Raw genomic sequence first — 23,540 nt, forward strand, 5'->3', positions numbered from 1 at the left:
TGCCCCTTTGGATCAACATGTGGTATTAGGCTTATCCTGGGATTGTGATGTAATGATGTTCAAAAATTCACTTCTCCTGAATCATAGGATGAAAAAACCCTGAACTAGGACTATGGTGATTTTTTTTCTTCATATACCCAATAAACTGCCACTAAAAAACTCCTTTAAATGAAATGTAACTAAACGACAAAGGCAAATGAATATATATATATATATTTATGTTTCTATATATATATATATATATAAATATATATAATTGAAATCGTAATATATATATAGAGGTGTGTGTGTGTGCAGGTTTAGTAATGAAAATGGAATGGACGCTTAAATCAGTTAGTATACTACAAAATAATAATATTAGAAAATATAAAAGAAGCAGGTGGTTAATATTTAGGTAAACAACTCATCCTTTATTTCACAGTAAAAATTTTGTTACAGAAATTAAACCATCATTTTCAAGAGAGCTCTAAAAGGGCATTCTGGGGTATGATATTATTATTACACAGACACTGAACTGTGTCACATATATAGAAAAAAAATAACATTATTTCAAAAACAATTATCGTACTGTATGTGGTGCTACATCCAGACAAAGATGTGATATGTTTGTGCAACAGTTGTGATGTAACCAAATACAAAAAGAAAAATGAGCTGACATTGCCATTAAACACAGTGATGTGATATCACATACATAGGCCACAGGTGTTATTACAATCACAAGGAGATGTGATGTTATGTTATCAGTAGTACACAGAGAGGTAGGTAGTGCCATGGTGGAGAGGATAAACTCTGTGGTACCAGATGCAACAGACCTAAGCATCTAGGCGCGCGTAGACTTCAGTCCAAAGCAGCTAAAAACAATGGGTTATTATTCAAGAATAACAGAGATTTTTCCCATTGCCTTTAAACATAATTGTTGGTAAAACAGATATAAAATAAAAACCACATTGAAAATTGAAATCTGGTGTCAAATGCTTGCAAGCTACGGTAAGAGTACATAAATTCATCTTTTCTCACATGCACACACATGCACACTGTTTGGGACAGTTTACTTAATAACCATAACCATAATAATCATATTGCTTTACAGCTGATTACAGTACTTTCCAAGTCACTACCAATATCAATATATAATATCAACTTACTTGCAGCTTGTGACATCACAACATATAAATATATCAATGGTATATAAAATTATCAACATTTGCATATTAACAGGATTGGATTCCTCTAAGCAATCTCAAAAACAATCATATAATTATTATTGATTCAAGTAATTAAAACTCTCTGAAGATAACTATCGTACACAATGTATGGAAGCATGGAATGAACTGCGCAGCTAAATGTAATACTAACGTTTATTTTGTAAACAAATTTGAACCCAGCCTCATGTTAATATGTATGTCACACACTGGTTAAAAGGGACTTTTAAATTGCTGTTCCCTGGGAACAATTCTCATATTAGAACAACAATGTGCTGTTCTAATGTTACCTACATACAGGCTACACAGTGTAACCCAGATATCATTTTTGGGCAGCAGGTTAATTTCTAGTTAGTTTTTTTTGTTTTTTTTTTTATTAATGGAGAGGAATCTTGGATCTACTCCCCCCTACCCTTGTGGTTTCCAACAGACATGATGGAACAGTGTTATAATGAATGGCAGTTTAAGAATTAAAGAAACCTTTTTGATGTTTTTTTTACCAAGGAAACATACACTGACAGCTCGCCAGTACTAGTTGGATAGATTTACAGCATACTTTGGCCAGTATGTTGTTCATCCAACATACAGGGTAACACTGATAACATAATGAAGTACAAAAGAACAAAAACAAAAATAACAAAATTGACAATAAATCAAACTCATTTTGCTCTTTACAATCATGACATGGACCAGCAATACTTAGATTGCCACATAAAAACTGCAACATACTCGTAAGAGAAACGCTTAAACATTTGCTGAGATGAGTAACGGACATCAAACTCTGATCCACTTCCTGTATAGTTGATGGCTTAGCCAATCAACATAGGTTACACTTCCTGTATAGTTGAGGGCTTAGCCAATCAACATAGGTTACATTCATTCCACCAAATCTCAAGTCAGACATTAAGATGGGATTTGCAACAAAGAATTGAGAATATATTTTTTTCTCTTTTTCCCTTAAAGGTGTTACCTTTCTCTGCCACTGGTATATATCTCTTTTAATTTTGTCACCAGAGACACACCTACTGTATGATACTAACAATCTCTCAAAACACTGAAACATCTCTCTCTCTCCATTAACCTGGCATGCATAGTAAATAATAGATAATTAAATCTACAAATTGTAAAATAATAACAAAATTACCTTTATTTCCCCCCACATTGCCTCACTGCAGTCTTCCGTGAGTTGCCCTCGACAATGAGAGAAACCTTAAAGGCAACATGACTTTGACAAAATCTTTATTACAACATGATCAATTGTGACTACAGACGTAAACAAAAAAAGGGTACTGTACGTCACTACCACATTATGATTACATTAGCCAACCCTATAAATGTTTCCTCACGTTGTTAAATATTACAATCAAAATGGCAGAATTTAATAAAAGTCAACCATAACTGGTCTATCTCTGTACCAATTCAATCTGTTTCAAACATGTTTCATCATGTTTTTCAATTTTTGCTCTGCTAGTCTCAACTGATGAGATGAATGTTTTAGAACACAATGTGACCGATTTTTTATCTCTCAACAGCTGGTCATGGGTATGCTTCCTCCCTCCCACTGAATGCTACACTTCCTAACCTAATCATTTTTCCTGCTTTTGTTGATACAGCTGCCAATTAGCATATATATGACTTTTGCATATGAAACTAAGTTTTATATAGCATGTTGAAATGCTCACAGGATCATTACACATAGTATGGGGTTTAGATCTGTGAACCAGCGCAATACATTATGCATACTGTAATGATGTTCTAAATCACCTGTTTTCTAAGAATTATGCTGACTATCAGAAGAGTAGAAAAAACAGGTCAGGACACTGAGCTGGCAATATCACAGCCAAAATATGAAACAGTAAAATTCAATTGTGTAACAACACTTCTTTTGTGTTTCATACTGTAGCTAACATTAACAAAAACAATAGTATGTTATTATTGTTATTATGAAATCACTATTGAATGGCAACAAGTAACAATGGAAATGGCCAGATTTATTACACCTCCTTAGGATACAACATGAAGTGAGGATGTCGTCCCTGACAATTTTTTACCTTCTTGAAGACTATATTAAAGTTGGATAGTGTAGGTGAGGATGTTGTCCCTGACAATTTTTACCCACTTGAAGACTAAACTTGGATCTAGTGTAGTGGTAGAGTGGCAACAGAGGCAGTAGAGTCAAATTTGTAATTTCATCCTCCCACTTGGAAGCTTCTGTACTAGTATCATAATTCATAAATATATAAATCTTAGGACAAGCACCAATGTACCTCTTCTGGCTTACACCAGAGTTTGTGAAATTCACATTGAAATACTGCATACCATGAAACCTTTAAATAATTATTCAAATGTTCACAAATTGCTTTTTGGCCAAAAAAATATCTACAGTATTAATTGCCAAAAAAAAAAGAAAAAAACTCATAGAACCTTGGAACCAACCATTGTTTGTTGTTACCCTTCTGGCTTCCTCCACAGCCATACCCAACATCACATCAGAAAGGAAACTCTGGGTTTCAACAGCTAAGCTTTTCAATGCAAATGATTAATACACTCACACACACACACACACACAACCCACAGCCTAAAACCATCAAACAGGTTGTCTTTTCTCTTTGTCTAAAGGGCATCCTATTTTCTACAACAAGATGAAAAAAAAACAGTCCATACTCTGATATTAAACAGACTCACAGAAAATCACATTAGCAGTAAAATAAAGAAGCACTAGTCGAGATTTGAAAGGAATGTTTGGGAAAAAAATCAAAGAAAAATCAAATCACCAAATTGCGAAGAATAATGTGACATGCTATTGTAGTTAGAGAGAGGATCTTGTCAGTGCATCACACTACAATGTCCGAAATTGCATTCATCTTTTTACTGAATCAGGTAAGCTTTTTTTTGTTGGCAGATTTCAGTGTGATATTAAATGAGGTTTTGGCAACTTTTGTCATATTTTTTTTCCCCATCCATGACTCTCAAGGTTCTTAGATAAAACAACTCTTATAGACAATTTTAATATGCATTGTAATACTTGTTATTTGTTAATCAAACTTGTTCTCACAATTGAACCCGATTACATATATACTCTATTCAGAAAAAACAAACACCAAAAAACAACAAAATGAAAGTGAAAATAACATTACCCGAATATGCCCAAAAAATGATACAAAATTGACAAATTTCTCGCAAAAGACTACTCTTAAGACGATATTTGCAACAAAAAAACAGGTACAAAAGGTTCAAGTGCCTCGGAAAAATAGTTTGTCTAGAGCCGACCGACATCTGCTTCTCACTTTATCCGTGGGATAAACTTGCAATATTGGGAGAAATAGTGCGTTAGGTTCCCCAATTATGAAACAAGAAGTGTAACATGTACACCACTTGTATACTATGGAGTAATTATTCTTAATGTTCACAAGAATATTTCTGATGTTGAATGTCTACAATAGATACTATACTGTTGAGCAAGTCCAAGTGGAACAGGTACTTGGCAAAGAGAACGTTTCCAACAATAGAAGGGGAGACTCACTTTTATGTTTATTCCCTGCTAATTAAGAAAGAATTTAAGGAAAAAAATTATGAATAAACTAAACCTGACCGTGCTCAACAAACATTGAAGAATTTAAAGTTGCAGCTAAAACAAAGGCAGAAAATAAAGAGTGAGTTGTCTTCACACCCTGAGAAAGCTTGGCAGTGCAAGACTTTTACATTCGATCATTTATACCACCATCTCCCGAAGGATTGTTTGATCATCTGTTACGGCCTAATTTATTCAAGAACTTCTTTCATTTATTAGAATTTATGAAAAAATGTTACCCTTGAGATTACGACAGGGCGCCACACAAAATGAAATAAATTGTACGTCTGTATTACTTTACAATAAAAAACATGATTATAAGAAATCACACACTTCTAGATTATTCCTTCTTGATTTGATCATCATCTTAAAAGCATGTAACTTCAAAGACCACCAGTTTTCACCCAATATGATAGAGAGAAGATACCAGTTCCTAACAGATTTCAAAAGTAATTTCTGGAAGTGTTTTTGATAGACTGAATTATACCCAAGCCACTAAAGGAGAAATTCAACCGTGACAATTAAATATCTCAGTATTAAGGTATGTACAGTAGTCTGAAACAGCCTGAAAAAATATCTTGTTAAAATTTGAGCACTTGGTGACCATAATCTGACTTTATAGCATATTTAGTTACATTATTGATGGCCTTTTGGAAGTTCTGTGTCACTCTTTGATAGACTCCTTTTAGAATCACATTTTTTTGTCATTCTGCACCAATATTCCAGCTTTGTTCCAGACTTTGAGACTCACATGGCTCATTTCCCATACAAACCTACAGATTTACTTCCCCCCCCCCTTTTGTTTTCCGTGTGATGAATTTAGATGAATAAATTCACATAGATTTGGGAAGGTGACTTTTAATTTACTGCACCTCTTGGGGGGTCTAATTCTTACAATCACCATATTGTATTTCCATGAGTTATTTAAATGACACAGCCATTTCACTACAAACTACTGTTTGGAAGAGAGATAATCTTTGAAGTTGTATTTTGCTGTGATATACTGTACCGTATTGGCTTGCATCATTGGTAAGGTTTAGAACTTCTGGCTGGCCAGAATCATCTTAAACCTCTTCTTCCGATCAATAAATCAGAACTTAAGTAACTTAAGTAACAACTAACTACAAAACTAGTCTACAGTATAACCACTACACCGTTGCTAGCAAGTATGCTTATTATTTTTCTGGTCGTTCCAATATCGCAGCATTTCCGTCGGTGTGACCATGTGAGCAGTTAGAATCCTTTTATAGTGACAAAAGGTATATGTGGTCCTCCAGTTATGGAATTCCCGGTGGTTCTTAGGCACAATTTTAAGCTTGTCGATGCAGATGGCTACAAACACATCTTCAAGGTATAAGTACGGAGTTGAAAGAGAAGTCTGATAGATTCGAGGTGGAACGTCTCCGGATAACGCGTACCCCGTACCGGAGCAGAACGGAGGGTACCTTGAACCAGGGTACAGGTCCTTTGGCATGTACCACTTGCTCTTAGGGTCCCTGATTGGGCCACCATTAATGACCATGCCGGTCACAAAGTTGGTATCTGGCGAGGCGGCGAGATACGTCACCATGTTTTTATATGATACATACATGTCGTCGTCCGTTTTTAGCATGTACTTCGCTTGAGCACAGAATGTCGACATCCATTTCATGCCCATCATAGTTTTGAGCGACAAATTTTTGTAAGTGTCATCAAAGTCTTCCATGATGATGTCGTGGTACTGTTCGTTCTCCTCCACGACTAGACTTTGAAGTCTCTCGTCGGATCGCTTGGCGAGCAGGAACACCGTGACGACCCTGCGGCCGTCGACGTCCGCCGGGCTGCCCCACGACTGACGGATGGCGTTTCGATTCTCAAAGTTCTTGTGAATTGAACAGATCACGACTAAGAGGAAGACGTCGGCGTTGGAACCGTCCGGTTTCTTACATTTGTCCGGTTCGTTGATCATATAATTAAAATCGTGCGGATTCACAGGTTTCTCGACCTTACCTTTCATGAATGCGTCCACCGCTGAAAGAATCTTACCCTTTTTGGACTCTGTTTGCACTTCTTTGTTCGGCGGCGGTTGCACATTTTCATTCCCAAGACCTATCATGGTCTTTTCGGGAGCCGCCTTTTCAATATTTCGGAGCGGCGTTCCATCTTTCTTTGGAGGTGTTTTTTCTTCTTTACCTGTTAATATAGTTTCCAAAACTTCAGCCACTTTTACTTCCTCCACGGGCGGTACATTTTTCACGGCGGCCTCCTTGGAGGGATATTTTTCCTCAAAGAATTTATTGATTATATTTGTGATATTCTTTTGGGACATTTGGTGATCATCGACGGCTCGTTGTATCACCTGTGAGAGTTCCCTGTCTATACTTTGGCCGCGCAAGCCCTTTTCTTGAAAGACCTCCTTGGGTACATTAGACGTAAAAAATATGTGCCATGATCCTGTGAGGTACAGATAGCCAAACAGATTCAAGATCGTTCCAATGGACAACAGAAATGTGACCTTTGCCCTCTTTGACATCTTTGGCTGATTCAAGACCGGACTGGAAGATCCTTATAAATGGCACCGTCTTCTCTCTTACTGAAAACGACTAAGCTGTGTGTTTAAAATGAAATGTAATCAAATATAAATTGTCTACATCATCTTTTTTCATTGCAGGATCTTAGGTTACCTTCAGATAGGAATGTTTTAGCTTACAAGCTTTGTAAATAGGGTTTGATAATCTTCCTTGTTTTTAAGGGGAGAGGAGGGAAGTAGGGGAGAGGATGCAAGTAGAGGTGAGGAGGGAAGTAGAGGAGATGAAGAAATACAGAGGAGGGAGTAGAGGAGCGGAGGGAGTAGAGGAGAGGAGGGAAGTAGAGGAGGGAAGTAAAGGAGAGGAGGGAAGTAGAAGCAAGGAGGGAGTAGAGGAGAGAGGTGAGGAGGAAAGTAGAGGTGAGGAGGAAAGTAGAGGAGAGGAGGAAAGAGGAGGAGATGAGGAATACAGGGGAGGGAGTAAAGGAGAAAGTAGAGGAAAATAGAGGCGTGGATGGAGAAGAGGAGCGAAGGGAGTAGAGAGGATGGAAGTAGAGGAGATGAAGTAAGAGGAGAGGAGGAACAGGCTATGATCGTTCTTGCAGGTCATTCTAAAATATACTGTCAAATCACATACTGTACAGCAAAACACTATGGTTAAGTATAAAAAAGCAGTTTTGTTAGTATCTTAAAACTCCATTTTACTTTTCAAGGCAATGTTGAAATGCTTTTAATATTTCTACAGCATAGGGTAAACTCTTGAGTGTCATTCTTCAATATTTCAACGCAAGTGATGATTGTACAACTTTCTATTTCAATAAACCAACTACAGGTAGAAAGTTCTTTCAATTCACTCCTGACACCATAGCATGGGAGTATAAGCATACCAATCAAAGTAATTATATTTTCTCAGCCAAACAGGTGTCATATCAGCAAGTTAATGCCATTGCAACTTCAGCCAAGATATATACAGAATAAGCTATGTTTTAATATTGATTTGTGATATATTATAAACTTTTTGCAAGGATTGAATATTTGCTGTAACACTGGTTCAAAAAACTAATGATATGTACATCTTTTGGATGAGAAAAAACATTCCCAAAAATGTACATATAACATGTATAACACTGATATATTTCATGCCAGAAAAAGTAACTATACCAGTGAAAGTGTATACATGTATGCAACAAGCTATGTGTTTATATTAAAATGTTATACTTGTTAATGGTTATCACATATAACCCACGTGGCACAAGGACCCCCTCATGTGCTCCAACTTACCCCACCTGTGGGCTGGGCTACATAGCTAAAACATGGTGTATGGTTCAAACCTAGAACTATTATAGGTTTCAAAGTTTATCAAGCTTTAAAGCACTCTCAAAAATAACAAACACTTTGTAGGGAATCTGCAGAAATAATTTGGGTGCATGGAAATATGGAACTTTGGTTGAAAATATAGGGGCATTGAAATGAACGAAAAAATTGAAATGCATGCACTGTATATTCTTCCTTCTTTCTTGGGGGACATTTTCGACTGTCTTGTTTCATATCTTAGTTCAAATCAAGTACAGTCAGTGGTTACAGAATTTGACATAAATACACACCCAACTGCCCAAGACATGTTAACTGACTTGTGATATCGATCAAACGTTTACATAGATTGTCCCATCAGATATGGTACAGTAGAATATTTTCTACACAACAAGGATTAATTTGTAACACAACACTTTGATGTCTGCAGTCATGATCATAACTTTATTATTGAGTTGCAATGACAATATGAACTTTACACCAGTTGGTACAGTAGAACAAACCACTCATAATATTTATGGGCCTACACAGTACCACTGTAATGTATGTAGTATATTACAATCAGTATGTGTGTATTATACAGTACAGTAGCTGCTACAGTACTAACATACAGTACCACCAGGGCTGGCATTAAGGCATGCATTTGCTGGCATTAAGGTGTGCAATTTGCTGGCATTAAGTGTTCATTTGCTCGCATTAAGGTGTTCATTTGCTGGCATTAAAGTGTGCATTTGCTGGCATTAAGGTGTGCATTTGCGTAAATGTTCCTGTGGACAGCTCGCAAAGACCAAAATCTTGGTCCTGGTTTTGTACTACACACAAATCATCTGCTCTTTAAGAGAAAGAATGTTTAAGGTTATATGTTGTGAATGTACCCAACATGAAGGGGATGCAAACAATACCAAATATATTTAAAGGATGAGTTTTGTATTAATGTAGCCTTACACAGTTACAGGTCTTGCTGTGAATACTAATTAATGTAGTGCACTAGATTTATTGTCCCGAAGGCTAAGCTTTGTGGCACACAAGAAATGTGAACATAAAGTAGCACCATTATAGAAAAGACACTACCATCACACCTACATTATGCTAGGGCGAGTTGGAATGTTTAATTCCTACCCCCCCCCCCACACACACACATTAACGGTCCTTCTAGCCCTACTACAGAAATAGGGATTACAATTATATCAATGCAGCCTAAACAATAGGCTTCTTGTACTCAATGTGGTAGTAGTGGTAATTCTACACACCACATACATGAAAGTGGCACAACCTTCCCTTCTTCAGATATCGTGTTTACAAGCTGGGTGTCACAAACGCACACACACATGTATACACACACATACGCCATCATGAATGCAAATCGTTACGATTATCATCCAAACCAAAACAGAAAGCCATTTTGGCTTTGTGATTCCTTGCCATATTATTTGCTCAAAATTCCACAAATCTGAGTTAAATTTGTCAAGTGAGAACCAGAAAAGGTAAGAGATGCCCACTTCTTTTGTAAGGACTTTAAAGTACAGAATTTTTTATACCGAAATATTTCAATATCCAGAAAGAACAGACATTTTCTTTTACCAATTTTGAGCTAGCAAGTCAGATCTGCCACCAACCATCTCTTTAATATTTTGTTATTAATGAATGAGAGTTACATAACATTGTTTACACACTCTGAAAAATTTTCACAACTTATTGTCAAAGCCAAAGTCATCTAGTATAAATAACAGAGAGTATGCCAATTGAGATAACCAGTTTGACCCCTTAACCCAGTTTAGAGGCCATTTGACATAACCTGTTGACCCCTTGAAGCTGAGAGTATGAAAACTGATAAGGGCCACTTCAGTCTGTATCAACTATTTGAAGTACATTCATTTCCTGGATTACTATATATGTATACCATAGCTGAAGATCACTTGAGATCTATTTTATATTGGGCCTGTTCACTAGACTTAACTGAAATTGACCATTTGAACTATGTTAAAAAAAAAAATAACCTTAGCATGATAGAACTCACAGATTAATTGTTGCCTTGTTAACATATTTACTAGGATTACATACTTTGAGACATGTTGACCTAATGTGACCTTTGACCTCTGCCAATTTTGATAGGGTTTCCACATACCAACCTGGTTCTACTTACTAACATGTATGACATACAACTTTAAAATGGTCATATTTCAATTCTGCTTCTAAGGGTAGGCCTAAATATATTAATGCATAGTTTTATCAATTCTAAACCTCAAACAATAACATGTTCGTCTACCTTCATATAGTATCTATCCCTTGGATGACATTCACAACTACTCGTCCATGACAAATTTTAATTTAAATTGTATGCAATTAAAACATGTTATTTGAGGCCATTAAAAGTCAGATATCTTCCTGCAGAAATACAAAACATTACAGGATGACTTATGGCACAAAATTAATTTTGATACATTGTAGACTGTCAAAAATCACTGCCGTCAGTCCTATTATACAACACAGTGTCTGAAATTATCAAAACTTTGTGTTGAATGGTTGAGATCGTCCAGGTATTATTTGACAGTGTCAGTTTTAAATCTTTTGGAGTTTTGGGTCATACTTGTTTGCTACAGACATGTGACAAGATGTGATTTGTGTACGGTCCACTACACAAGATGACCTACCCTATTAATGTCAGGAAACCTTACCATTAGTACAAGCTTTAACAACCTTGAAACGGTAGATGATGTGTCCGATGAGTACATCACTTGAAAGTAGGTTGACAATTCCAACAAGAGATGAACTCCTTAATAGAACCTTTCGTCAGCGGCATTGAACCAGTACATCTGAACATGCAGCTGACAAGGCTAAATGTTTGATTTGTAATTATCAACCAGAGAACAACTGAAGGAGTGGACGCCGAATTAGTAGTTTATATCCAAAAACAACTTTTTGATTAGTTTACATAGTCCACCAACATCCAGATGCAGTTTACTTTAGAGGCAGGTGCTGAAACATACACAACCTTACCTGATACAAGTCACTGTCAACACACATATATATTACATCACCGGGGAATAATTTGGTGTTTACATTTTCTATATGTTAGCAGTTTTGAAAGCTCAGAATTTTGTCTGTAATAAAATACTATGGTTGCCAGGTAAGAAAACTGCAATACATGTTTGCACTTGTATACATAGCAATTTGCTATTTTGCTATGCGAATATGCCTTGATTTTTCATTAAAATGACATGGCAAAATGGCAATTTTTTTTACTTCAATAATGGCACCTAGGTATCTTTCAAAAATTTGATAGGGCACCATGGCATTTCCAACCTGATTGAGAAAAAACACACACAGGATTGATTAACAACAGAAACGATGCATACAATCCTTTGTTTTAAGTTGTATTCTAAACAATAACTAATAGCTGTTTTTTTGGCACAAATGTTGCTGAAGTTATTGAAATTTTTGAGTTTTGAATTAGTCAATTTGTGATAATCACATCATAGATATAATTATGAAAGCACCTGTTACTTTTGCCATCTGTAATGTTCAGATGATTTTTGAGGGAATTATGGCAAGGAACCGACTGCATCAATGGCCCTGTTTTACACACAGATCACAAAAAGGCCTTGTTCACATTTAAGAAAGCATGGGCGATTATTGATATTAAGTCCGCGAGGAGGATAATCAATTAAGAACATGACAAGTTCCCATTTAATAAGAACGAGTGAGTTTCGTATTAAGTCCGCTTGCGAGGTTAATATACTGCGCAGGCATGAAAAGGTCATATCAGCTGTTCACATTCAAAAATACCCGCCAAATTTCAACTGGATAGAGCAGATATTATCACTTAACCCGAAATCTTGGGTCACCATAAGTCCGCGACTGGCAGCTGGCAGTAAAGTGAAGAAAAGTGGCTTCTACTGTGGGAATCTAAGTAAAGACTCAACAGTAAGTTTGTCTTTTTACAGGCCATATTTTCTTTTTTTCTTTTTTTATAGTAAAAATGTAGTTTTCTGTAAATACTTTCACAGACTTAGTTACTATAGAAGTTTCACACATATTTCACTCTTTCATTTACAGATTCAGCTCTACCTCATAAAGAAGACCAAGCAAACCTACTGTACAGCAAGTATCAACTCATTTAACAGTCAAAATCAGAGCCTTCCAAATAAATATCATGTTACAACTCAAAGATATGAAGTTTGTCAGCACATTCAATAGCCAGGCCCTAAAGCATCAAAAACACTATATTTACACAACCAACAAGAAATACCAGCACAGTTAGTGTCAAATTTCAAACTACTACAATAATGTGTTCAACACGTAGTCGATATGCAAGAATCCTTTTACCCATGTATAGTGTACAGTATGTAAAAGACAAGGACTCACATTTACAGTGTATGTAAAAGACAAGGACTCACATTTACAGTGTATGTGAAAGACTACGTAGGACTCACATTTGCAGTGTATGTGAAAGACAACAACTTGAACACAGACGAAGAGGCTAGTTGAACTCCATAGTTCATACTCTTAAAAGTTTTAAATATTAGGCTTAATGCAAACATGGTTGATTCACTCCAAAGTGATCATTGACTTCATATGTAAAGTTTATAAGCAAACTTCCTGGAAGGGAGGAAGCATTGCAGGTTGTTAATTAAGAACCCTTCATGATAGTCTCAGCCAGCTGGGAATAGCTTTGGTGGTTACTGAGTATACAGCTACTGTATTCGTGATGGATATTCAACCATTGCCATGGAGAGCTATAAAATGTTTGACAAAGAGGTTAAGTTATAAAACCTTTAGTAAATCACAACATTCAAACCCTCACTATTAAAGGTGTGCTGATCATGAAACCCACTATACTGTATGTACAATTTATAAATACACTAGGATGGGATGAGCACTACAGAAACAGGTTTGCAACATTAACTAATGTAGCAATTATAACTATAATAATAATCAGGTAGTTACTAAATTATGACGCTTAATGGATTAAAACTTTCACGTCGGATGGCTTCCAATTAAGCATTTTAACACATTTTTGGAGTTTTTGTCAATTTAGAAAGTCACTGCAGATAGGAAAACCGTAGATTACCCTTGGATGAAAGACACGACTTACTATGACCCCAATCTCCCAATTGCTACGCCCCCTTGTTTCAAATGCCAAGTGCCTTTACGCACTAGGCCACAACACTGCATTAAAACATGCATTTAAGAGGTGTACAGTTATAATGCTAGGTACCTTGAATGAAATCATGCTACAGTAGATAGTCAAGATTTAGTTATGGTACAGAGTCTAACCAAATGAACAAATAAGTTTCCAAGGTGAGGTTTATATCATGTGCATTCAGGTGTAGCAGCAACTAGCAGCAATGCAACTTTATCTCAATAACTCTTTGATAACAGCATATAGGCCACTATTCCATGGTTATTTTGTTAACTGTTTATTGTGAAAGTGACCACAACTGACAAGTTACGACCTTAAATTAACACGTATCGACAACACTTATCACACAATCAAATTTTCACAAAACTTGCCCGGTAAAAAGTAGGCCTACAGTAGGTATACAGACATGCACATTGGCCAACTGACTTGCAAAAGTTTTGCAAACTTGCTACCAAACTACAATTTTTATTTGTTACAATCAAGGACAAAATTAACAATTTGGGGTCTGGGAAAAGTGGCTCCACGCTCACTGGTTTTTTAGCAGACATAGGAGCCAAACGGCAGGGACCAGGAGGCAGGAGCCAGTGTGTAATTTTAAATGAAAAACATTCTGCGTGTAGAATACCTTGAACAGAGAGGCAGGCTTGTTCAGACCATAAAGATCTTCCACAAGAAAGGCCAACTGAAAAGCCTGTTAACAAATTCATAAGAAACAACTTTAAAAAAGAGGAATAAATACAAATAATAACTATTTGGAGAGTGTAACTACTGTACACTTCTACTGGCCAAAAACATTGATTCACAGGTCACTAATAATGCTATGGTACATTTGAGACTCTGTAATTGTAGAAGGTAGTACAAAAAGTAACTTCACTTCTTTCCAACTTATACTAGGCATACAGTAACATTCTGCTTCATAATGCACACTAGAAATGGTATGTCTGTACAATACAAAATTTATATCTGATAAAAGAAAGTGATGTACAACCTAAAATATGTCACAGAATCATGGAAATGCTGGCTGCACCCATGTTGTCCCAATTAACTTTCAAAGAGCATTAGAAAGGACTGATGATGCTGCTGGGCATACTAAGGTACTGTAGTAGCTTGTCTTCTGTCAAAACACTAAATAGATAGGCTTGGGAGAATAACTTCACTGCACCGATGAGCTGCGATACTAGTGCTCCAAATTCCACTATTGACCCCTACAGCTACTCTAAGATAAATAAAATCTTTTAGGCATTGGAAACCTACAGTTGAAAAATAGTGATGGGTTACTACCTGATCCAAGTCGTCTCTACCCAGTCCGGGCATTAGTAAAAATCACTAACATTGTACTCGAATTAATGAGAGGGAGGAAAAAAATTCTGGAGCATACTTCCTTAATTTCATCATTTGGTGATATTCCCTTCAATGTTGATGTGTTTTAAGTGTAAACTTTGGTGAAAATTTGTTACTACTCCCGCTAAAGACAGTTTTGATCAACTGCGTTTGTTTACTATTAAATGTGCACACTCAATTGCATAGCATTGCATTGCACTTGCATACTTGCACAATGTGAATGCAACAAAACTTGACCATTGTACTCTTAGGCAGCTCATAAGTTGACTGCCCGGTTCCATGCCTTCTACCGTTAAGATCTTTTTATGTAGTGGGGTGCCAATTATGTTAATGGTGCCAAGTATGTCATAGGTTAATTAACAGAATTGTAACTCCAGCAGTACAAAGGCTACAGTACAGAACGTAACTATAGGTAACTTTCCCAAAGTAGATTAACAAATCTGGAAGTATTGGTGGCTTCCAAAATACTACAATTGCTTTAACTGCAAACTTGAAAGGTATTAACGAACTTCCAAGTATAATAAACCTCTCAATGCACAAATCTGGGAGTAAACAAGAACTTCCAAAATAGACTATACCTCTCAATGCACAAAATGCCACAAATCTGTGAATACTAATGAACTTCCAAATGATACTAAACCTCTAATTGCACAAATCTGAGAGTATAAATAAACTTCCAAATGATATCAAACCTCTCAATGCACAAATCTGGGAATACTATTGAACTCCCAAAGGATACTAAATCTATCAATGCACAAAGCTGGGAATACTAATGAACTTCCAGTATATACTAAACCTCTCAATGCACAAATCTGAGAGTATAAATGAACTTCCAATTTATACTAAACCTCTCAATGCACAAATCTTGAAATACTAATGAACTTCCAAATGATACTAAACCTCTAATTGCACAAATCTGAGAGTATAAATAAACTTCCAAATGATATCAAACCTCTCAATGCACAAATCTGGGAATATTAATGAACTTCCAAATATGAGTTCAGAATATAATTGTTAACTTGGACTGAAAATAACAATGTCTACACTTTTTGGGACAGATTAGAATTTTAAACAATAGGGATTTTTCGAGTTTTGTTCCAAGTGTTGAACACTTACGGCAAATAAGCTAACTAATCATCCGTCGGACTCCCTTAGCAGTGTTTTAGGTTGTCGGACTTGATTTTTGGTCGTCTCGGACGTTCAGACGATCGTTAAATTTTAGCCCTGCACTCTCAGTCACAATGGTGATAAATGGTATTACTTCATGGAAAACATTCAAATCCAGTGTGGCTTTGTTCTTGGGTGAAGGCAGTCACAGATGAAATTTTTATTTTGAAGCCAACACAATGTGTTAAATATTTGAATGTTAACAGTATGAATGGAGAATCATTGCTTTTATTTTGAAAACTATGCAACAATATGTGCAAGCTTTCATCGAAATAACTGTCAAGTGGCAGTGGGGGGATGAAAGTACTTTTATCTGAGAATGAAATTGTCACATGTTCCTTAAAAATATGCATTGGCCCACTCAAGTTCACTGAGCCTCTGATCTAACGTGGAGGCCAAGTCACAGATCAAGACTAGCCTTTAACTTATTATTGTTTTGTTGGCTACATGATTTAGACTGGTGCACTTGTTGTTGAAGTGTTAATGGAATGAGGCTGGGGCAGCCTACGTTACAGGCCTAACGTAATCCTTGTCTGAGACTGGCCTATTCTAGACTAGCCTAACACAGTTAGTTAGACCTTACTCGTTTGGGCCTAGTCTATATTAGGCCTAGGCAAGCCTACATTAGGCCTACGTTGTGTCATTCCACTGAGTGGACAGGAACCTACGTTTTACGTAAATCCTTATACTTCAGCATGTTCTTCTTATCATTCATCAGCAGGGATGTCCCGCTCTGTGTTCATCGACGAACAACACAAGAGTCACGTAGTGGTACACACTGCAATGATGACACTTCCTCGGTTAACATATCGTTCTCCAGCAGCACACTTAGTCACGTTATAACCAATGTACACCAAACATCTGTGATATTTACAAAGTGAACAGCGTTAGTAATAACTACTGTGGTCAATAACTTTTCATTCATGTTCAAACTGTTGAATATTTTCTCCGAAAATGTTTACATATTCTTTTTAATGAATTAATACTGTTAGATATTTGTAAGTCCGAAGAAATGACCTTTATAAAATTCTTTTGGGGAGTGGAAAGGGTTCCTACGCACGTCGATATTAGGCCGCCGTATTGTTACTTATCAGGTCAACATACGTGTAGTAAAGTAAACAATGAATTTATATTGTCGTTGGTTGACAATATTAGCCGACTTCTAGCAAAATTCAATATCGCTGATTGTATCATCTATACTGCAACAGGTGGCGAAAGGTGTTAGATTGCCACAACACTTGCCCTAGTTTAAACACAAGAAAACACGTTGTTTGCAATGCTATATTTAAAACTTTCGTCTTGTCGATTGAGAGTTATGGTAGCCTATACAAGCTAAAATTTCTATCATAAAATGCACTCCAAATCTTCCAAAATCGACTACTCCGGCTTCTCACAAACAAGCCTGACCGTATTCAACAGATAAAATTTACATAGTAAACTTTTGAAAATAAAATACATCCATACATATATGTTCAATTATTGTAGTCGAATCTGTTTTCTACGAGACATGTAAATCCTATAGATCGTTAATATAGGCAGAAGTTGAACATTGACATTTTGACGACACGACACCAAATTGTCCGATGTCTAAAACTTGGAAATTTAGGCCTGTCTTGCTGAGATGCACCAATTCGTCCTGATGACAAAAATGTGAAAATTAACGTTTTGACGACATCATACACATAATGTCAGTACGTACCACGTACGCAATGAAATACAATATCATCATCAATAAAATGTTTCAACTGGTTGCGGTTAGGCCTATTTAAACCTTTCGACCGATTCCGACCCGTCATTAATATATATATACTAAACTTAGCACCATCATCATTTGGGATTTGACCCATATACTAAAACTTAAAGCTTGTGCAACACATTTTCTGTAACATATGCAAATTTACGTTACGCCTGTTATGTAGTACGCGGGGATGAAAATTAGGGACGTAATGATACATGTAGTCGCACGCACGCATTGGTTAACCTAATGCCAGTCTAATTGAAGATCGCGGATATTCATTTTCTTTCTCATGATCATGTACTAGCCTAAAGGCCTTTTAGAATATTTGGATGTTACTCTAATAGATTTAGGCCTCACCCTCGTTCTCTATCTGCCTAAAGCCTGCCGCGACAATGCCAGCCAGTGCCTTCAAAAACTTGCCGATTAGAAGGTTTACGGACAGCTCCCCTCCCCCGTGGCGCACAATTGGTAGGTCACCCCTCCCCCCAGTCTCGCACACAAACGCTTGTGTAAAGAAACAATTGGGCAAACAGAATGCAGTGGGTCATTGCACGCTGGCGATATAGGTATATATATTTTGGGCGGGTTGGTGTGGTGGGGACTTCACCCAAATTGAAAGTTAATCTCAGAAGTGACACTGTAAGATTAGGTCTCTAAAATTGAGCATGCCCAATGATAACATTTCCCAAGTTCCCTTCTGATTTATGAAAGCCACGTAGACTACAAAGCGTACGTTTCCTAAACCACAATTCCCAACCTCTTTCCGTCCCCCGTCGTCTCCTTTCGAACAATGGAAGGAGTGTTGAGTTCGAACGCATAACGTCAATCATGGGCGGGGGGGGGGGCAGGGGACACGCCTCCCCTACTTTCTAAAGAGTGGGTGACATTATATCAACCCCACTCCCTTCTCCCAGGTTTAGTGACTAGTGACTGACTCGTGTAGGCCCTAGGCATATCAGGCTTATAATGGCTGAATAATGCAAAACTAGACCCCCTCTCCCAGGAAGGTGTTCAATAAAATGGTCTGCATCTCCAGTAAACACATCAGCCTTTTGATTATTGACTTCCAAATTTCAAGACGGCACTACTTTTTACAGTTGATGTCAACGAACTTTTTATAATTGCCTTTAATAGATATAGGCCTAAATTAGAATCTGGAGAGGACACTAATAGGATGTACTGGACTCGGCTACGGCACTATAAATATTTTATATAAAAGTTGGTGAGTAGAAAAAAGTTGATGTCATGCCAAAATTTTCCATGGGCAATTCTATAGAACCGATTGTGAATAGCGCCATCAAAACTCTATCAACTGTTCATATAGTTCAGAGAACACTTCTCCGCTCAATCAGAGATTCCGCTCAATCAGAGATTCTTCGCGAAATAGAAGGAAATAGAAGGATTTTTTTTAAAGGATTTGCATTGAAATGCATTGTGTAAATTAATATTCTTGTTTTTTGTTGGTGTTTGAAAAGGGGTGTACACCCGTATAGTAGCGATCTTATTCTTCCCTGACTGAACCGTTTCCCCGCCAGACTGGCACTGGAAGGTGGTGGTGGACATCACCCCCCCCCCTCCCCCTCACTGCTCCTGCCTATAATCTGTATATCTACTGAATTCGATATTTACATAAACTAAGTTAGTTAAGTGTAAATTATTAGACAATGGTATTAGACAATGGTCGATTTACGACCGTGGCAGGTCGATTACGTTATAACAAAACTTTCCTAGCTATAGCTGCTATAATTGGAACCAATAAAGCATATCTTTAAACTTACAATGTTAACTATTGTGGGTTTTTTAGGGGGGGGGGGGAATTGAAATCAAGGGTTTCATGACAAAATCTCAACATTTTTCTAAATTTTCTTCAAGGTTTCGAATAATGGAATTTCAACTGATTATGTCAGGCGCTCAGTTTGCAAATGCAAAGAATCCAATGGTATGATACATCAATGGCCTGGAGTGCAATCCTTAGTTAGAAAAGTAAGGAAGCAGAAACTACTAGGCTGTGCCAATTTTGCTCCTGCCCTTTCTGTACTTCTCTGTTTACCCCCATTCCTACATCTATAATTTTGTTTGCCAATGCAAAGGATACAGTGGAATGATACATCAATGGCCTGGAGTGCAATCCCTAGTTAGTAAAGTAAGGAAGCAGAAACTACTTGGCTGTGCCAACTTTGCTCCTGCATGTCCTTTCTGTACCTCTCTGTTCCCCCCCCCCCCCCCATTCCTACATCCATAATTACTTATACTAAATGTAAGTACAAACAGCAAAACTTGTACTGCAGGGATGACATCTCGTTTTCTTTTAAGCAACACTATAACAGAATTTAGCCCTCGGCTACGATTGTAGGAACTATACATTTTGTCACATGGTCTTTGCCCCTTCTTATGTTGTGAATATAACAGTAAAGTTTGCATGTTCCGATTACTCTACCACACGCTCAGTACGAACGTACTTGCGCTTGAACAGATACAACACTGCAGTTAACTTGACTATTTCTCATTCTACCAAAGAAAAGGAAAATACAAACAAAGACGGTAAAGTGTGGAAAACTTTAATTAAATTACAAAATACAAAACAGACATACAACTGAATTACGGTATGCAGTTTCTGATTGATACAAACGATAACTCTTGTGGCTGGCAATACAAGACCTGAGATTGTGTGGCTAGCTGAACATATTTTGACAGAGACATTTTTTTAATCAAATTATTTGCTTAATCCACCTGCCACATGTTTTCTGAACAATGGAAGCAGATAACAAAGAGGGGTCAAAGTTCAAAGGTCATAGAAGTTGATGTAAGAAACATGGGATGTTGTATCGGTTTATTTGTGCATTACATCTACAAATAGCAGACAGTCTTTTTTAATGCTCAGAATGTTCAAGTAATGTTTGTTATTCTTTAACTGTGAACTTGAAATGAAACTTTGGGACCTTGCTGTGATTAGTGTCACCAATTACAGCAATCAGTACTGGATGGAACATTTTGATAGCTTGATAGGACACCGTTAATACTGTAAGAGAACACTTCTTCAATACTCCCTGCACAAATAGCTTGAGTTAACACTCATTAAATACTGGCAAGGCTGAATATTGCAACAATAAGGAATAATGTACCCTGTGGCTAAAAGAAAAAAAAAGTTTTCAAAAGTGGTCACTACTGTAGTTGACCTATAAAAGTAAATCCTTTCATGATGGTCACTAGTTGGCTGAAAATGGTTATCAAACATGTAAAAGGAATCCAATTTGAGCTGTTCAAGGCCATTCAGTTTTCCCACATGCATGTGTGTGGTTATTAACAATGTAAAAAACAATAACAGGTGTAACAAATGACCAATAATTGGCTCAATAAATATGAAAGGCTTTCCAACATGAATAAATAGAAATCCTTAATAAATTCAAAAAAACAATGTAAGTGTTGTACACTATTCAAAATGTTTTAAATTACAAAATAGTATAAACAAACGTTTTTTAACTACTTGATAAGCATGAATAATAGTAATCAAACAATTACAAATTCTCTACCACTGACTTATAAATTTGTCAGAAAATTGAACGATTGCGAACAGAATTGACAAATAATTTCATTATCGCCAGTCACCTTTTAAAAAAATTGAGTTCACATTGTGATGAATTGTTATTCCAAACTATGAAAAAAATGAGTTCACATTGTGATGAAATGTTATTCCAAACTATTAAAAAATTGAATAAAATGATTGCAGGCAAACCCTGGTAGGCTATTCCAGTTTGTAAATAATTACATATTTAATTGTTTAATAAAGAGCAAGTACAAAATACACATCGGCACAACTCACATCTTGATAGCGTGTTCCATAGACGTGATATAAAAGGGTATTCCTGATACATAGGCAATGATACATAGGCCATGATACATAGGCAATGATACATAGTCAATCACTATAGGAGTAACTACTTTGATCTCTTCCATTCCTCATAACTTTGACTCATTACCTCAACTAAAAGTGGAACATTTTCAGTCATCAATTTATTTTCACTCTGGTAAGTTGCTAACAACCTGTAGGCTTTTCTGTTCATCTTGTTTAACTTTTTTGCATATTTGGCATCCAAAGATTGTTTGTTACGCCAATGTCTGAGTGTTCTCGCAATCTCACGTTTCCTCTGCCTCACTTTTCCCAGCGTAATTCGAGTCAACATTCTGGTTTTCATCTTCTGAGTTAGCTCGGTCAGCTTACCATGGTCTATGAAGTAACCAAAGGCATGTCTCACTCTGAGTAGAGAGTAGGATTTCATCGCCGTGACAGAGAATGCAAACAGTCCAAAGAATCCACAAAGAGTCACATTAATGAGGAAGAAAACATGTAACCGATATTCTTGGGAAACCTGTGTTCCTTCCAGATGACCTAGGCGGGCATTCAGCAGTGTCATGAGGGCATCGTAGTGTGTTTGAAATGCAAACAAATCACCACTGAAGAGCATCCATCCTGTCCACGTCGCTGATAAAACAAACGCGACAAAAAATGGTGACGCTGATATCATACTCGATGTCGTCTGCTTCACAGTTGAACTCAAATGGTACAAGTACGTCTTTAAGTTGAGGAGAGCAATCTGTTGATTCATGACCATAAATATAGCCAGAGAAATAGCTGAAATGTACCATGATGTAGCGACGGACATTTCAGAGAGGGAAGCAAAGTCCGGTGTCGCTAAGCTTACTTTTGCCGATGCTAAGTGTTGGATGACTATGGCAGCAGCTGCTCCAGATGAAGCAAGCATTGTTAAGAGGTTGGTCCAGCATCCAAGATCACCATAGTAACTCCTCCCCATCAGATGAAGAGATCCTAGCTCTTTGAATAATAAGCAAACCGCAATGAGGATTACCAGACCGTCCAGACACTGATATGCCATACCCCACAGAGTACCGTCTTCTCTTACATGGAAACATCGCACCTCCATGGCAGGCATCAGATAACCCGTCGGTGATGATTCCAAGAGTAATTGTACCACGCATGACAGCTCTATGTACGGGTTAAACACAGCAAATTCCACCAAGATCGCCCTGGTATTCCCATCTAACCATAGTCTATCTTTAAGGTTCGTGAGTATGTATAAACTTGTCCCTGGTTCAGGGGGTATTTCTACCACATACCCACCGGCATGGAAGGCTCCCAGGGACCCTGTCATGGTGGTACCCTCGGTGTCCTCCTGACTGTAATAACAGTACCCCTGTTCCTGTCCTGGGTGGGCTTCTGTCAGGGGAGGAGATGACCAGGAGTTGAGATACTGCTGCTTGTCTTCAGTCTGGTCGTTAAACTTCGTCAGACAGTCGGTTATAGTAAGATCCATTGGAGAAGAATTCCGACAGTCACCTGCGAGAAATAATCATGAATCCACTCTTAGCATTACCTTAGTTTGGTGAACATATGGAATATATTGTCAGATGTTATAATATAAAAAGTCTGGCATCTATTTTACTAAGTCTTGTTGCTAACATTTCATAGGGGGGGGAGAGATGGGGAGAGTGAAAGGGAAGGGCCAATTTCCAATAATCAGTACATATGCAACATAAAATAAAGT

General features: G+C 37.2%; 3 protein-coding genes across 5 annotated transcripts in view; 1 reads left to right on the plus strand and 2 right to left on the minus strand.

Moving 5' to 3' along the window:
• The window catches only part of LOC139966931 (tyrosine-protein kinase Fer-like), a 323,597-nt gene that overhangs the window by 80,379 nt on the left and 219,678 nt on the right, over window positions 1–23,540 (plus strand). The window lies entirely within an intron of this gene.
• LOC139966923 (beta-1,3-galactosyltransferase 1-like) lies at window positions 384–17,521 on the minus strand. Of its 3 annotated transcripts, none has more exons than XR_011792793.1 (3): window positions 16,910–17,521; window positions 3,318–7,360; window positions 384–3,253 (listed from the first exon to the last, which is right to left on the minus strand). XR_011792793.1 is itself a non-coding variant. In XM_071970411.1 (3 exons), exon 3 carries the CDS (start codon window positions 7,283–7,285, stop codon window positions 5,933–5,935), a length of 1,353 nt encoding a protein of 450 aa, XP_071826512.1. In that variant the 5' UTR covers window positions 7,286–7,360; window positions 16,910–17,102; window positions 17,259–17,521; the 3' UTR covers window positions 384–5,932. The 3 variants fall into 3 exon arrangements, 2 of the variants coding, with proteins under 2 accessions (XP_071826512.1, XP_071826511.1); XM_071970411.1 differs by having other exon boundaries at window positions 384–7,360; window positions 16,910–17,102; window positions 17,259–17,521; XM_071970410.1 differs by having other exon boundaries at window positions 384–7,360.
• LOC139967092 (polycystin-1-like) overlaps window positions 20,522–23,540 on the minus strand; it is a 45,668-nt gene continuing 42,649 nt past the window's right edge. The window contains exon 29 of the mRNA XM_071970811.1: window positions 20,522–23,332. Within this exon, the coding sequence (XP_071826912.1) occupies window positions 21,915–23,332 (1,418 nt within the window). The 3' untranslated portion in view covers window positions 20,522–21,914. The remainder of the gene's footprint in view (window positions 23,333–23,540) is intronic.

The sequence above is a fragment of the Apostichopus japonicus genome, chromosome 4, assembly GCF_037975245.1.
Source record: "Apostichopus japonicus isolate 1M-3 chromosome 4, ASM3797524v1, whole genome shotgun sequence".
Taxonomy (NCBI): Eukaryota; Metazoa; Echinodermata; class Holothuroidea; order Aspidochirotida; family Stichopodidae; genus Apostichopus; species Apostichopus japonicus.

Excerpts from the sequence above, each read along its gene's own strand:
- LOC139966923 (XM_071970411.1), bottom strand. The coding sequence starts at position 7,285 with ATGTCAAAGAGGGCAAAGGTCACATTTCTGTTGTCCATTGGAACGATC.